This window comes from Leptonotus elevatus, chromosome 14 (genome assembly GCF_054856555.1).
Source record: "Leptonotus elevatus isolate MCC_2025b chromosome 14, RoL_Lele_1.0, whole genome shotgun sequence".
NCBI classification, from domain to species: domain Eukaryota; kingdom Metazoa; phylum Chordata; class Actinopteri; order Syngnathiformes; family Syngnathidae; genus Leptonotus; species Leptonotus elevatus.
In genome coordinates, this window is record NC_141252.1 from 19,407,451 (window position 1) to 19,423,585 (window position 16,135).

The 16,135-nt window shown below is 36.6% G+C and overlaps 2 protein-coding genes across 2 annotated transcripts in view; both read left to right on the forward strand.

Annotated features, from left to right (window-relative positions):
* pals1a (protein associated with LIN7 1, MAGUK p55 family member a) overlaps positions 1–3,511 on the forward strand; it is a 30,308-nt gene extending 26,797 nt beyond the window's left edge. Inside the window, exons 12-17 of the mRNA XM_086094322.1 lie at positions 566–637; positions 722–886; positions 968–1,057; positions 2,145–2,257; positions 2,394–2,504; positions 2,579–3,511. Of these exons, the coding sequence (XP_085950448.1) occupies positions 566–637; positions 722–886; positions 968–1,057; positions 2,145–2,257; positions 2,394–2,504; positions 2,579–2,755 (728 nt within the window). The 3' untranslated portion in view covers positions 2,756–3,511. The remainder of the gene's footprint in view (positions 1–565; positions 638–721; positions 887–967; positions 1,058–2,144; positions 2,258–2,393; positions 2,505–2,578) is intronic.
* Positions 3,512–10,258: 6,747 nt separating this feature from the next.
* LOC147163253 (splicing factor 3B subunit 6) lies at positions 10,259–13,363 on the forward strand. Its single transcript, XM_086094342.1, has 4 exons — positions 10,259–10,402; positions 10,610–10,728; positions 12,571–12,709; positions 12,869–13,363. The coding sequence occupies exons 1-4, from the start codon at positions 10,373–10,375 to the stop codon at positions 12,956–12,958; spliced, it is 378 nt and encodes a 125-aa protein (XP_085950468.1). The 5' UTR covers positions 10,259–10,372; the 3' UTR covers positions 12,959–13,363.
* The last annotated feature ends 2,772 nt before the right edge of the window (positions 13,364–16,135 follow it).

A 16,135-nucleotide genomic window follows, 5' to 3' on the forward strand; every position in this document is an offset into this window, starting at 1 on the left:
TGTTCTTTTTTTAAATTATTTAATTGCACAATAGACATACTTGTTTTTATTTATTTCTTTATTTCTTTAATTCTAACAAAAAGTTCAGGGAGTTCCCAAGATCATCAGTGTGCCCTTTATAAACTTAAATGAAAACTTAAGTAATTAGCTCCGTATTAATTTCTCCAGTAAATAGTTTTTCAAAATTTCAAAATACAGTATCTTTTACTTATCTTTGTTATAATTTCAAACAATCACAAAAGGTGCAGAGCGTTCCTAGGGTCAGCAGCATCTATTATAAAGTTAACTGTAAATTTCGGTCCCTGTGGTTAACACAGTTTTAAATAGCTCTTTTATCGGCTGTCACTTTTTCTTTTTTTAGGCCGATACCGATATTTGTCAAAATGCCGAATATCGGTACCGATAATCAGCCCGACTGATAATCGGTCTATCCGTAAACTTAAGAACTTAACCTTAAAAACTGTTATCCATCATTGAGTCACACATCATTGAGCAGACATACCCCATAAAATATGCAAATTGCTTGGCTGATAACACTCATTTTGCATATTGTCTTTGTTTTCAGGGAAGTTATGGTGTGCAAAAAAGAACAAGAGAAAGAGAAAGAAGCTGCTTAACAACAGTCCAAAAAATGATGGTACAAGCTGTATGCAATTAGTATGTCATAGACGAAACACTATATAACCATTGTTTATTGTCTGCCCTCTGCCAACTGGCCTAGATGTTGATGAAGAGATTCTGACCTATGAGGAGATGGCACTGTACCACCAGCCAGCCAATAGGAAGCGGCCAATTGCATTGATTGGTCCAACCAGCTGTGGGCAGGGGGAACTTCGACAGAGACTTCTGAATAACCAGCCAGAACGCTTTGCTGTTGCTGTACCTCGTAAGACTTCAACACACACACGGGCGTGCAACATTTGTGTGTGTGTGTACTGCATTGCCTACCTGGGACTGTGTGTTGCAGACACAACGCGGAGCCGGCGAGATGTAGAGCTCGGTGGTCGAGATTACCATTTTGTTTCTCGTCAGACGTTTGAGACGGAGCTGGCTGCTGGTAAGCTTTCACATGTCACTATTTTAAATGCAAAATAATTTAGTTGAATTCTTATGATATAAGCAAAACGTCTCATTTTCTAAACTAAGCTTTACGCTACTGCCACCCGCAGGTCCCTTATTTACTCATCGGATTATGAACATGAACTCCCTAACTAATGGCAATCGCCCAAATGAAGACCCTGTTCAAAAACTGGACACATTTTGGGGGGTGCGAAATGGATTTCAAAGGGCTGGAATTTTTTTCCACTTAATTTCAAGAGTTTCTGGTCAACTTAAATGGGAAGTTACAGTTGGAACTAAATTGGAAATATTCCAAAGTGGAAACATTACATGAGAATTAACTGTGAAGAGAGGGTAATTTAATGCGTAGGAGTCCTATTCGAGCACTAAAACATTTTCACAAAGTTGATGATTAGACTTGAATTTTTATCAATTTGAATTTTTAATCTAAAATTTAGCTTTGCTAGATTTCATTGGTGTTAACTCATTTTTGCAATGTAATATAGCTAAGTTTCATCACAATTCACAAACATGTTGAAAACACTGGGAACAATTGCTTTTGATCTCTTATACTGTGCTGCCACCCGCTGGCCGTTTTTGTAATAACTATCATTGCTTTAAGCCACCTCTTCAGACCAGAAGCTGCATCACAGCCTTCTGTATCCTCTTGCATAAAAATAATTATAAATAGGTTTTTGGGTGTGAAGGGCAAAGTATAAAAAAATTAACATATTTACACGTTTTTGGGTTTGAATTGATTAATGGCCCACATTTGTGGCTATATTTTGTAGTATAGTCTGCTGAAGAAAATATTAATTCTGTAAGGAAATTCAAAGATTTCTAACAAATCTGTGAGGGTATATTCGTTTTTGAGTTACTTAGTTTTGACTATTGTTGAGAATCAAAATGATCAAAGAAGCATATTAAGATCATAGAAGAACATTCTAGCCAATATCTCAATGTGCATGAGATGCCTTTTTCATCAATTGTCAGAATAATCACGAGTGATGAACGTATATATACTGTAGTGCCTTTCAAGGCACCCAAGGACGCTTATGTTTATACACATTCAATTATTTTCTTAGGTAAACTGATTGAGTCCGGCGACTTTGAGAAGAATCTTTATGGGACCAGCACTGACTCAGTGAGACAAGTCATCAACACTGGAAAAATATGTGTGCTCTGTCTACATACTCAGGTAAATGCACACACAAGCAGTAACATTTATGCATGACTTTAAACTTGCAACTTTTGTGCTTTCATGTCAATTTAAATCTGGTTTGTTTCTTGAGTTAGTGATTAATTCTAAGTGAAGTGTGTCCGTATAATTGTAGGCCCTAAAGGTGCTGAGGAGTTCCGATTTGAAACCATACATCATCTTCATAGCTCCACCTTCCCAAGAAAGACTCAGAGCCCTGTTGGCTAAAGAGAACAAGAACCCCAAGGTGCCTGTGAAAATCTACGCAACTTGATTATTGTGCCAGAGCCTTCTTAACCCTAATTTGTGTGATTGGGACAGCCCGAGGAGCTACGAGACATCATTGAGAGAGCGCGGGAGATGGAGCAGAGCTGCGGTCACCTGTTTGATGCCATCATAGTCAACACAGACAAGGACAAAGCCTATGCCGAGCTGCTAAGACTCATCAACAAACTGGACACAGAACCCCAGTGGGTGCCTTGCTCCTGGCTGCGCTGACATGCTCTCACACACAAACACAGAAATACAGTGCTTAACAAATTTGATACTCTACCACCTATTGGAAGGTTAATGCCACTGAAGCCCTAAAATTACAACATTAGCAAGTACCAATATATATTTTTTAGGTTATTGTAATGGTAAACCCTTAGGCATGTTATGTATGGAGGACCAAAACTGCCAAGATTAAAAAATAAATAAAATGACTAAATAACTAAAAGTGAAAATAAAAACAGATATAAAAATATAATTCAAAAATTAAATGCAAAAAAAATTATATAAATGGAAATAAAAATGTGTGTGTGTGTGTGTGTGTGTGTGTGTGTGTGTGTGTGTGTGTGTGTGTGTGTGTGTGTGTGTGTGTGTGTGTGTGTGTGTGTGTGTGTGTAAAGTAAAAATAAATACAAAAAGAAAAAACGAGATTAAAAAAATAAATATAAACAAGTATATAAATAGAATTAAATATCAATCAATAAATAAAAACGCTATGCTCTCACATTTATTTAATGCTGCAGACGCTCTGTCAGGTCAAAATGTTATTCAAATTAGGGGGTGGTCCTAAGCGTGTCATGGGTTCGACGCCGCCTTTGCAAACTGGCAAGAGTGAGCGGTTCGGCGATCGAGGAAATCTTGCCGGCTAGCATGGAGAGCTCCAGCAATGGACGGCTATCTTGTCCATTGTCTCCACGACTTGCGACAAGTTGCTCGACAACAAGTCTTGGTGACAGTGGACAAGATACCTTGTCATTGTTGGAGCTCTCTATGCAAGTCAGCGAGACTTCCTTGTTCGCCGACCCGCTCACTTGACCCATGAAAGCCAGTTTGCAACAGCAGAGTCCAACCCAAGACACGCTTAGGACCGCCCCTCATTTGAATAACATTTCGTCCTGGCAGAGCGTCTGCAGCATGAAATAAATAAATGTGAGAGCAGAGCGTTTTTATTTATTGATTATTTAATTATATTTATATATTTATTTTTGTATTTATTTCGAAATTAATTTGTATATTTTTATCTTTTGAATCTTGTATTATTTTACATATATATATATATTTTATTTTTATTTATTTTTTAATTATATTTTTTATATCTGTTTTTATTTTCACTTTTATTAATTTAGTCATTTATTTATTTGTAGTTTTTGCACTTTTGGTCCTCCGTAGATATGTAGTAGCCCTTTACTGTAATATTTTTAATGCTGAAGTATAATAATAATAATTATTATTATTATTAATTCATTTTCAAATGTAATTTATTTTAAACAAGAAAAAAATATGAAGCACGTTATTTCATTATTGTTAAATCATGATTGACTTGCAGAGTAAAAAAAAATATATATTTTAGTGCTTAAATAATATGCTTGAATAATTGCTGAGTTTACAAAGAAGCCAAATGATGATTTGAATATAAGAAAAGTGAATTCCATTTAAAATTCCTACTTTCTGTCCAAAATAGTAATGCAAGAAAGAGCATGCTGAAATTGAAAGAATCCACATTAAAGCACCTGAAACCGTAGGTGGTGGTGGTCAAAGACTTATGTTAAGTGCTGTACAGGATATAATTTTTAGAGAGTAAGTATACAGTGCCTCACCTGCACTATTCATTCAGTGTGGCTGTCGTCATTTACGAGGTACTAAGGCCACTGTTGGAGAAGTAGTTGGTGAACTTGCAGTAACTGCTGCTATGTGCCGCAATTGCTCGGGTTTGCAAGACAACAAGAAGAAGAATTATTTAATTTAAAATGCACACTTTTTTTTCTGGCTATCATCTTCTCAAAAGACTGACTACCTCCACTGATCCAGTCACATTCCAATGAAAGATGTTATACTTATTTTAAATGTAGATCTTTATGTCATATTAGAAGTCGTCTTAAATAACGCCATTGTGTTTTCATTTGACTTAGTTTGCATAGTAGATGTCATATTGAAAGAGATGCTAACAGTGGGTTTAGTCAGTTGTTATGGGTGATGAAAGCTAGGCAACGTGTATATTTAACATGATTGATGTCACACAAAGTAAATCATGAATGAACACTTAAGAGATTCTGGACTACTGGTCACATGTATGTAATCATTCCTGATGAGACCAAAACATGGACCTAGAACATTTTTATGCATGACTTTTTTTTTTTAATGCATAGTAATGATTTTTTTGCATTGACCTCATCCTGTCATCATTTCAACCATCATAATTGAATATATAAATTATTAAAGTGAATTATTTTTATTTTGTGCAGTATGAAGAATATATGTATACAATACATTTTTTTAATTTTAATTCTACCATTTTTTCTTTGTTTTTATAATGAAGTACTGGCTTGTCTTATGTCTTGAGCACGCCTATCGTAGTAAATGTGAATATCACTGTTGGGATCTCTTTAATACACACAAACATTTAGTACAAAGCCAACACCGTACATGTTCTGCTATGAAACGTGTGTGTTAACTGTACCAAGCTCCAAACTGCAGCCTTATAAATTCAGCTGACTGACTAGTTAGACATTTAGTTTTGACAGCAGCCTTTTTCCATTAATAATATGAACACAGCACTTGATATCTCCATTCATGGCTGACTGTTTTCTGCCTGTTCTCAGGTACCTTAGACTCAGGGGTGGCAAATCCAAGTCCAAAAAGTAAAAACCCCGCCACAGTTTGGCTTTCGCCCCAGGTGCTAGCTAGCTAGCTAGCTAGCTCCCAAGCGGTTAAACGAGCACCACGGGAGCTAGTTAGCTTAAAACCCCTGCCACAGTTTGGCGCTAGCTAGTTAGCTAGCACATGGGGCTAAAGCCAAATCAGGCAGGGTTTTTACTTTCTGGACCTGGATTTGCCACCTCTGCTTAAACTGTCCCGTCTGATCACATTGTCATATAAATGACCTCTGAGCCTGAGCCTTGAGGAGTCGAATGCTATAAAGATAAAAGCATATAGCTGCATTCTGAAAGGGCACCAGTTGCCAAATTGATTCTCATTTGCGTGTATGCTTGTGAGTGGATGAAAATGTCTCTGAGGACAATGAAGTATTATGACCTGACACGATATAACTGTTATCGCTGTGTACATTGTTTATGTATTTGTTATATTGGAAATAGATGTATGAAGTCCAATGTGCACCACCAATAGGATTACAGGTTTCACCTACTGCACCTCCATACCTTTGGTGGGGGTGTGGCTAAGTGTATTGAAGTATTGAATGTAAAGTTGATTGATTCACTTTTAGTTTATTTTGACATCACATCAGAAATATGACGTTTTTCTATTCTTATTCACAATAAACAAATCGATGATTGATTTAAAAATGACTCTCTTTTATTCTTTTTTATTTTGTATGAGAGCTCAGTATTATTCAGTCAGCAGCCTTACCAAGTCAACATGTCATCATCACTGTTTTTTTGTGTGTGTGTGTTTGTGCTCTTTAATTGGCAGTGATTCTCAACCTTATTTCAGGTGTGAAATATTTTTTTAGCCAAGTACCCCCTAACCTGCGCAAAGCATTTCTGATTTGGGGGAAAAAACAATCTAAAAGTAAAACTTAAAAGAGTGCTGTGCCATCACTGTCTGATTTATTAAACTTCGAAACTCTATTTGTATTTATGTGGTCTCTTGAACTATTTTGAAATAAAAAAGATATAAGTTAAATAAATTTGTTACAAATAAAGATTTGTGTACATACAAATTATTATCAACATGTCACATGTCATCTTTTGGGATAAGGCTCCGTTCTCAGAAAGAAATAACTTAATTTTAAATAAAGTTTTCACGTGATTGACAGGTAATTCTAGGTGGCATATGACAAGTAGAGTCGAACCATTCTGGTATGGGGGAGATGCGTTTTTAGGACACTGAAATTGAATAGTCTACTGAATATAAAATTATTTTTATGAAATTATATTTTCTAAAATATTTAAATAAAGTATACTTTTAAAATATATTTTTAAGTCTCAGTACACATACCCCCATTTGAGAACCACTGATCTATGGGTCCGAATAGGTTAAATCGAGACGTCATAGCTTGCCAACCCGTCAATCAACCGGAGTCACGTGACGTAAACAAGTATGTCTATCCCAACACTAGATGGCATTATTCACTGATCACTGATTCAGTGATTCATGGGGATTCACCTGCCCATCAGTAAAATAGGGTTTCCATCCATTTGTATTCAAATTTTCAAGAAATGTACAAATAAAACGCAATGGAAATTATAGAAATTCGAAAAAGGGCCCAAAATTCGCAAAAAAAAAAAAAAATGTTTTAGGCTTAGAGGCAGCGGATTTTGAAGCGTATCAAAAAAAAGAAAAAAAAGGCTAATTTTGGCTACGGAAACAGGTTTTGCGGATAACCGCTGGCAAGACTAATAAGCCATGGCTTCTACCTGTCAGCCCTTCTTTCGGATGTCAATGTTGCAAATGATATTATGTGATCGATGTAACCTGTAATAATGTGTCCGAAAGGAAAAATGAAAACATTTTGGTGTTTTTAATATTTCTTAGTTTAAGACCTCTGGCATTTTTATTTTTTTCCCCCTTTACTGTTATTGTGAGATTGTTGTATATGACTTGTAAGTTTACTGTGATGATGTTTGTTTGCTTAATGTTTGGCTATTGATTTCAATTTGTTAAAAGCAAATTTTTTTTAAATATGAAATTTTTTGTTTTTCAAATGAACCAGTAAGACATACAAACTCGGCAACAATCAGCAATCAATTTTTCATACAAATCAACAATAACAGGAAACAGTAGGTCACAGAAAAACAACAACAAAAACAAAAAACAATTCTCTTCTTTTTGAAACTTTTTTTTGTGAATGAAACGTTTTGCCATACATAAAATAAGATTTGCAGACATTTTTTCATTCTTGTTTTGTAGAGTAAGTCCAAAAGTTATATGATTTCTGGTTAAAGATGGTGGGAATGATGGGAGTAATCCAAAGACGTACATCCTCCCACAACAGTTGCATTATTGGACATGAAAAGAACACATGGTTAGTGGTTTCAATATTTCTGTTACAGAACAAACATACATTGTCTTCCATATTAAATCGTAATCTCAATAATTCTTTAGATAGGTAAATATTATTCATAATTTTAAAATGTGTTTCCTTCATTTTGGGGGATATTGATTCAAATACATAGTTCTCAGCTTGTTTACTGTAGTAACATCAAATTTACTATGAATTGTTTTTGTTCTGTTTTTCAGGAAACATCATTTTCGTGAGGCATTGTCTTATAAATCTGTTATTATGGGCCTGCTGAGCGGAGCAAGCAGGCACATATTACTATCCAAGAAAAAGGGGAAAAGGGTTTATTATTTTTCGCAAAAATGCGGCCCGTACCGTAGATCGCACCGGCACAAATGAGGTATCAAACGATGCGGCTCGATCTGACTCGCTGCGGCATTATTTTTCTAAGAATTCCGAGTTACCATGGCGACGCTATTCCCAAAAAAGTCCCATTGAAATGAATGGGAAAAGGAAAGACAAAATCACACATCAAGCACCTTTTTCCAAGACATGCTGCGCGCGCATACGTTAACCGACCGATATGAATTTTAGCTCATTTTGTAGCAAATTTTCCCATCTTTAGCTCAGTGTCGAAATTTTTTTTTAGGAATGAAAGCTCTCCCCTCTGTGCGGGTTCAAAGACAGTGAGCGAAAGGGAAACAAATAGCCTTTTAACATTGGTGTGTATTGCGTGGGCTTGAGTGGAGCAATTAGGCTTTGAGTGGCGGGAACCAAAAAATCTATTTCCAAAAGTTTCACTTCAACTCGTCACCATGGCCACAATCTTTGCTCACTAGACATCAAATTTGCACATTTTGTAGTAACAAGGGTCTGCTTTCAGACAAACCCACTTTTATTTGGCTAAGGTGTCATTTAGTACCTTTATTTTCACTTTAAGCGAGGAGAAGTTGGACTATTTCGCCTCTCTTTTTTCCATGTTAATTTCGGCGCCTTTCTCTCTTCATTTTTTATAAATCCTAAGTTTTCAACCTGCTCTCATTTGGTCATTTTTCATCTGATTAAAAAAAATTAGAACATGCTCGCGTTCCCCAAACCCTTGCCGTTCTAACGAGCCATTTATGGAATCTGCATCTTGAACCGTTAAGTCGTGAGAGGCTTTTGGTTTTTCGAGGTGTGCGTATCTCATGCATTTGTGTTGAATGTGTGTGCGTGATGTCTCCATGTTAAACTCCAATGTGTGTGCGTGAATGTGCATGTTTCTTAAAGGGACAGTAAGATACTTTTAGTTTATGTTGATTATGGTTAACTTCCACATTTCTTGACCGATTTCAATCGTTTGAATTTCAATCTGTTCAGCTCATTTACATTTTTTTTTAAATACATAAAAAAAAACAAAAAAAACCACAACATTATTATTTTTTTTTAAAGGCAATGGAATGGACTGCTATTTAAATAGTGTTTTTTTAGCTATACTGCCTGGTCTCTCAATTCTGCATAGCAACTGCCTCAGCCAATCATCTCTCTTACTGTTGAGCTCAACTCACCCCCTTTTTTTCTTGGTGTACTCAAGGCTTGGCCTATGTACGGGCGGCCATCTTGGCCAATTGATTAGGTACGCCCAGGATTCTCGCCACTCCGCTCGCGCAGGGCGGTGGCCATCTTGGCCAAGTAATTAGGTACACCAAGGACTCTCTCCCCCTCGCCCACCCAGGTCGGCGGCCATCTTGGCCAACTAATTAGGTACGCCCAAGATTTTCGCCACTCCGCTCGACCAGGGCGGCGGCCATTTTGGCCAATTGATTAGGTACGCCATGGACTCTCTCCCCCTCGCCCACCCGGGTCGGCGGCCATCTTGGCCATTTGATTACTACTAAAATTACTACAACTACAAGTACTACGATTACAAGTACTACTACTACTACAAGTATTGCGTCTTTCCACCTTGCAAGAGTCAGCAGGCCAATTAAAAATTTCCGCGGAAATTGTTCTCGTTATTATTATTATTATTATTATTTTAATCTCCTTTCTACATTATACTGTAAAGTCCTCATGCAAACTCCCCAAGAACACATGTCATGGATAGCGTAACCAAAGCTTCTCAAAACTGTTGCTGACTTCCAGAAAAACTTCTTGCAATACGGACATTTTGAAACGCTGCTTCAAAGTAAACTTCAAGACACTAGGAAGGGAATCGACTTACAAAAACTGCAAACCTATGCTGTCAAATGTTTATTGTGTTCAAACGATAGATGACAAAAATGAAAAATTGAAAAAATAAATGAAAGTAAGCCTATAGTGCCTCTTGACACTACACTCGATGGGTTGGTTTTAGTGCGTTTAATGTTAAAATCAAATAATTTCAATTTCATTCTTTGATTGTATGCACCTTGGAAGAAAACGTCTGTACACTACTGGCCTTGCGATAAAGGTAAAGCCTAGAAAGGACTGTTTAACTTGATTTAAGGTTGTTTCTGCTTGTAATAATAATAATTTGTTATTGTATCTTTTATCCTGTAGGGGGCAGACAAGCCCAAATCCGTCACCGGAAGTGGCACACCAACAGGCGAGGGCGCCATCTTCCTTGACGTCGTCCAAACACAAGTGTTGTTGGCTTGCCTCTTTTATCTGACTTTCTCCCCAAAAGACAAGAATACTTATTCATCATGGCTATGCAAGCAGCGAAACGCGCTAACGTAAGTTTTTATTACTTCAGGCTGTTTTTGTTTATTTTATTCGGATGTAAATGTAACTCTTTTATACACATTTCGCAATGTTAGCACGCTGTTGTTTGTTAACTAGATGCTCCGGGAAGGTAGACGTTCGTTGTTTTTTGTACCCAAAGTCAGATGGAGCTAAACTGTAATGTTGTTATTCTGTGAATGTCTTGTCAATCTGTTCAGATACGACTGCCACCAGAGGTCAACAGAATCCTTTACATTAGGAACCTTCCCTACAAGATCACAGCGGAGGAAATGTATGATATATTTGGGAAATATGGACCAATACGTCAAATCAGAACGTAAGTATTGCAAATATTGATGAGTCAGTGCCATTTAAACGTGTGTCTTAAATATATACATGTATAACTATAGAAGCCGGTATATTTCCATCAAAAATGGAAATAGCAGAAGTTATTCCTATTCATAAAAATGGAGAAAGACATATATTCACTAATTATAGACCAATATCACTGCTGCCACAGTTCTCAAAAATTCTAGAACAATTATTTGTATATAGACTGGACAATTTTATTGAAAAACATAAGCTTTTAAATGAAAATTAATATGAATTTAAAGAAAAACGGATTACCTCAATGGCAGTCATGAAACTCGTAGAAGCAATATCTACTAACATAGCTAATAAAAAATTCACTGTTGGAATTTCTATAAATAAATAAAAAACATTTTTTACTACAGATCATTCTATACTAATGAATAAATTAGAAAGATATGTCGTAAGAGGTTCGGCATATAAATGGATGAAAAGTTGTTGGGATAATAGATATCAGTACTTACAGTTCAACAATATACAATCAAAACACTTGAAGATTACTCATGGAGTCCCCCAAGGGTCTATGCTAGGCCCCAAATTATTTATATTGTATATAAATGATATCTGTTGTGTCTCAAAAATATTCAAAAGTGTCTTATTCGCCGATGACACAACCCACTACTGTTCAGGAGAGAAACTGAAGCAGCTTCTGACTACTGTGGAGAAAGAACAAAAAAAAAAAGGTTCGATATGAACAAATTATCACTAAACTTAAATAAAAACAAAGTTGATAGTTTTTGGTACTAGACAAACCACACAACAGGTCAAAATTATGGTAAATTCAATTGAAAAAGAAAGAGAGTATGAAAATAAATTTCTTGGAGTAGTTATTGATGAAAAATTACATTGGAAGTCACACATAGATAATGTCAAAAGGAAAATGTCCAAAATTATAGGGATACTCTCTAAAACTAAGGATGTCCTGAATAAGAAATCGTTATACATATTATATTGTTCATTATTATTACCATATCTGACCTATTGTGTGGAAATCTGGGGAAACGCATACAAAACAAATACCGATCCTGTTTTTATACTGCAAAAAAAGATCCATAAGAATTATAAATCAATCAAAATATACAGAACCAACTCATTCTCTATTTATTAAATCAACGATTAAACAAATAAGGGGTAGGACTAGATACATTTTTAATAGGGGTGCACCGATTGATTGGCCTGCGGATTTATCGGCCCTGATTTCCTTCATTTTGGAAGATCAGTGATCGGCCGATCCCTTAAAAATAAACTGATCTTCTCCACCAATCTCATCTCCCTCCTCAGAGGTCTGACAAAGTCAGCCACTGCCCTGGTCTGCTGAGATGACTAATAGGATTTTCGTTTCCATTTCAGAGAACTACTTCATGTGCAGTTAAAACAACCCATTTGAATTATTTCACTGATATTGTTCAATGTTTTCCAATAAAACAAGATTGGGACACTGAAGGTTTATGTCTCTTGTAATGAAAAAAAAATCGGTATCGACAAAAATCTGGATCGGCAGGTGAGACTTTTTAAAAGATCGGGGATCGGCCAGAAAAATGTGATCGGTGCACCCCTAGTTTTTAACTTCCTCCTACCCCTTTTGAACATATAACCTCTTTTCTTTCTTCCTACTTCAATATATATTTTAGACTTGTAATGTGTTTTCTTTGTGTTTATATGTTCAATAAAACCTTTTTTTTTTTTTTTTTACGATGATGATTAAATTTGTTTGATAGGAGGTACAATATGCGTGTTGCCCTTTGGTTTCCTAGAAGGATACATACGGTATAAACTTATTCATTGTGCATTTTTTTTAATTTTTTTTTAGGGGTAACACACCGGAATCGAGAGGAACAGCTTATGTGGTTTATGAAGATATTTTTGATGCTAAAAATGCTTGCGATCACCTGTCAGGCTTCAACGTGTGTAACCGCTACCTGGTGGTTCTCTACTACAACGCAAACAGGGTATGTACAAGCTTTTTGCTTTTTCCATTTTAATTTAGTTTTTTAAATGTATAATCTTAGATGTCGCTGTTTGTATTGGCTGTTTCTTATCTTTGCACCATGTAGTTAAATCTCAATTCGCAAGGCTAAATTTTCTTGTCTTGTGTGTTTGTTTAACAGGCATTCCAGAAAATGGACACAAAAAAGAAAGAGGAACAGTTGAAGCTCCTAAAAGAGAAATATGGCATCAACACTGATCCCCCAAAGTAGAGTTTGGAAAAGATGTATTCCTTTTTTTGTTCTGTTGTCGCCCCAATCCACCCCCCCCCCCCCCCATTTGTGGTGGTCAAGTACTTCCGCATTTTTGAAAATGAAAATCTATTTTTTTAAATATTTGTATTCTGTTGATATGAGGTATTAGTTGTTGTTTTTAATTAATTCAGCATATGCAAATGTTAAGGGTAAACTTGCGTTGGAAATAATGGGCAGGAATGCCCTTTGCTTCACGTGACTTGGGTTTTCCTCTTTTTTTCCCCTCCTTTTTTTGGCAACGTTAACATCTGACCTTAATGTTTCCTGTTTTGTTTTAGTTTTTTTTAATACAGGAACCTGACTTTAAATCAGTCTGGACAGAAATAATATTGCACTATCTTTAAAATAAATATTCTGTGTTAAGTGTTGTTTCCTTCCTCATTTACACATTTTAGATTTACTGAAGTTGAAATAGTGACCTATTAACCACCAACTTCGTGAGTGTAATTATGCAAGCAGGCACATATTACTATCCTAGGAAAAGGGTTTATTATTTTTCAACTTATTATGGGCCTGCTGAGCGGAGCAAGCATTATTTTTCTAAGAATTCCGAGTTACCATGGCGACGCTATTCCCCAAAAAATCCCACAAAAAAGTCCCATTGAAATGAATGGGAAAAGGAAAGACAAAATCACACATCAAGCACCTTTTTGAGCGAAAGGGAAACAAATAGTCTTTTAACATTGGTGTGTATTGCATGGGCTTGAGTGGAGCAATTAGGCTTTGAGTGGCGGGAACCAAAAAATCTATTTCCAAAAGTTTCACTTCAACTCGTCACCATGGCCACAATCTTTGCTCACTAGACATCAAATTCGCACATTTTGTAGTAACAAGGGTCTGCTTTCAGACAAACCCACTTTTATTTGGCTAAGGTGTCATTTAGTACCTTTATTTTCACTTTAAGCGAGGAGAAGTCGGACTATTTCGCCTCTCTTTTCCATGTTAATTTTGGCGCCTTTCTCTCTTCTTCTTTTATAAATCATAAGTTTTCAACCTGCTCTCATTTGGTCATTTTTCATCCGTTTAAAAAATGAGAACATGCTCGCGTTCCCCAAACCCTTGCCGTTCTAACGAGCCATTTCTGGAATCTGCATCTTCAACCGTTAAGTCGTGAGAGGCTTTTGTTTGAGGTGTTCGTATCCTATACAAAATCAATGGAATGTTGCTGCGTGACGTCTGTTGGTGCGTGAATGTGCATGTTTCTTAAAGGGGCAGTAATACTTTTAGTTGATTATGGTTAACTTCCACATTTCTTGAGCAATTTCAATGGTTTAAATTTTAAACTGTTCAGCTCATTTAAAAGAGTCAGCAGGCCCATTCAAAATTTCCGCAGAAATTTTTCTAGTTATATATTATTTCCACTGATATTTCTGCAAAAATGCGGCCAGTATCGTTGAACGCACCGGCACAAATGAGGTATCAAAAGATGCGGCTTGATCTGACTCGCTGCGGCATTACTTTTTTCGGAATTCTGAGTTACCATGGCGACGAAATGACCCCCCCCCCCAAAAAAAAACGAAAAAAAGTCCCATTGGAATGAATGGAAAAGGGGGGGAAAAAATCAAGCACCTTCTTCCAAGCCACGCTTTGCGTGCTTTTGTTAACCGATCGATATGATTTTTTAGCTCATTTTGTTGCAATTTTTCCCATCTTTAGCTCAGTGTCGAATTTTTTTTAAAGGAATGCAAGCTCTCCCTCCTGTGTGGGTTCAAAGAGAGTGAGCGAAATGGAGGAAAAAAGCCTTTTAACATTGGTGTGTATAGTGGCGCAATCAACGTCAGAGAGAGGAGAGGGGAAAAAATGATTTAAAAATCTCACTTCAACTCGTCACCGTGGCCACAACCTTTGCTCACTAAACATCAAATTCGGACATTTTGTAGTAAAGCAGTAGCTTGCAAAGCAAAGCAGGCACATATTACTATCCTAGTAAAACGGGTTTATTATATATTATTTCCACTGATATTTCTGAAAAAATGCTGCCAATACCGTTGAATGCACCGGCACAAATGAGGTATCAAAAGATGCGGCTTGATCTGACTCGCTGCGGCATGACTTTTTTCGGAATTCCGAGTTACCATGGCGACGAAATGCCCCCCCCCCCCTCCAAACGAAAAAAGTCCCATTGGAATGAATGGAAAAGGGGGGAAAAAATAAAAAAATCAAGCACCTTCTTCCAAGCCACGCTTTGCGTGCTTTTGTTAACCGATCGATATGATTTTTTTAGCTCATTTTGTTGCAATTTTTCCCATCTTTAGCTCAGTGTCGAATTTTTTTTAAAGGAATGCAAGCTCTCCCTCCTGTGCGGGCTCAAAGAGAGTGAGCGAAATGGAGGAAAAAAAACTTTTAACATTGGTGTGTATAGTGGCGCAATCAACGTCAGAGAGAGGAGAGGGGAAAAAATTATTTAAAAAAATCTCACTTCAACTCGTCACCGTGGCCACAATCTTTGCTCACTAAACATCAAATTCTGACGTTTTGTAGTCACAAGGGTCTTCTTTCAGACAAACACACTTTTGTTTGGCAAAGGTGTCATTTAGTACCTTTTATTTCACTTCAAGCGAGGAGAAGTCACACTTTTCGGGCCGTTTATTTTGGTCGCCTTTTTCTCCTCTTTTTTTGTCACAACTTTTTAACCTGCTAATTTGGTCATTTTTCATCCGATATAAAATATGAGAACATGCCTCGCGTTCCCCAAACCCTTGCCGTTCTAACAAGCCATTTTGAACCGTTAAGTCGTGAGAGCCTTTTGCTTTCTCATACAACTCAGTTGAATGTGTGCGCGTGCTGTTATGGAGGTAAATATGGTGCAAAACTAATTGCTAATTTGTACCTGTAAAAGTCGTGATTTGTACCTGTAAAAAAAAATTGTATCTAAAAAAAAAGTGTACCTGTAAAAAAAAAATTTGTATGTGTAAAACAAATTTGCATCTGTAAAAAAAAAAAATGTGTACCTGTAAAAGTTGTGATTTGTACCTGTAGAAATGACAACTTGTAGTCAAAGAAGTGGCCACTAGGAGTCACAAGTGTTTTTTTTGCTGCTGTCCAGTGACGTGAGTTTTGCACCATATATCTCACTACAAAAGGTGCAAAACTGATTCGTACTTGTAGAGCGCTGTGATTTGTAGTCGTAGAAGA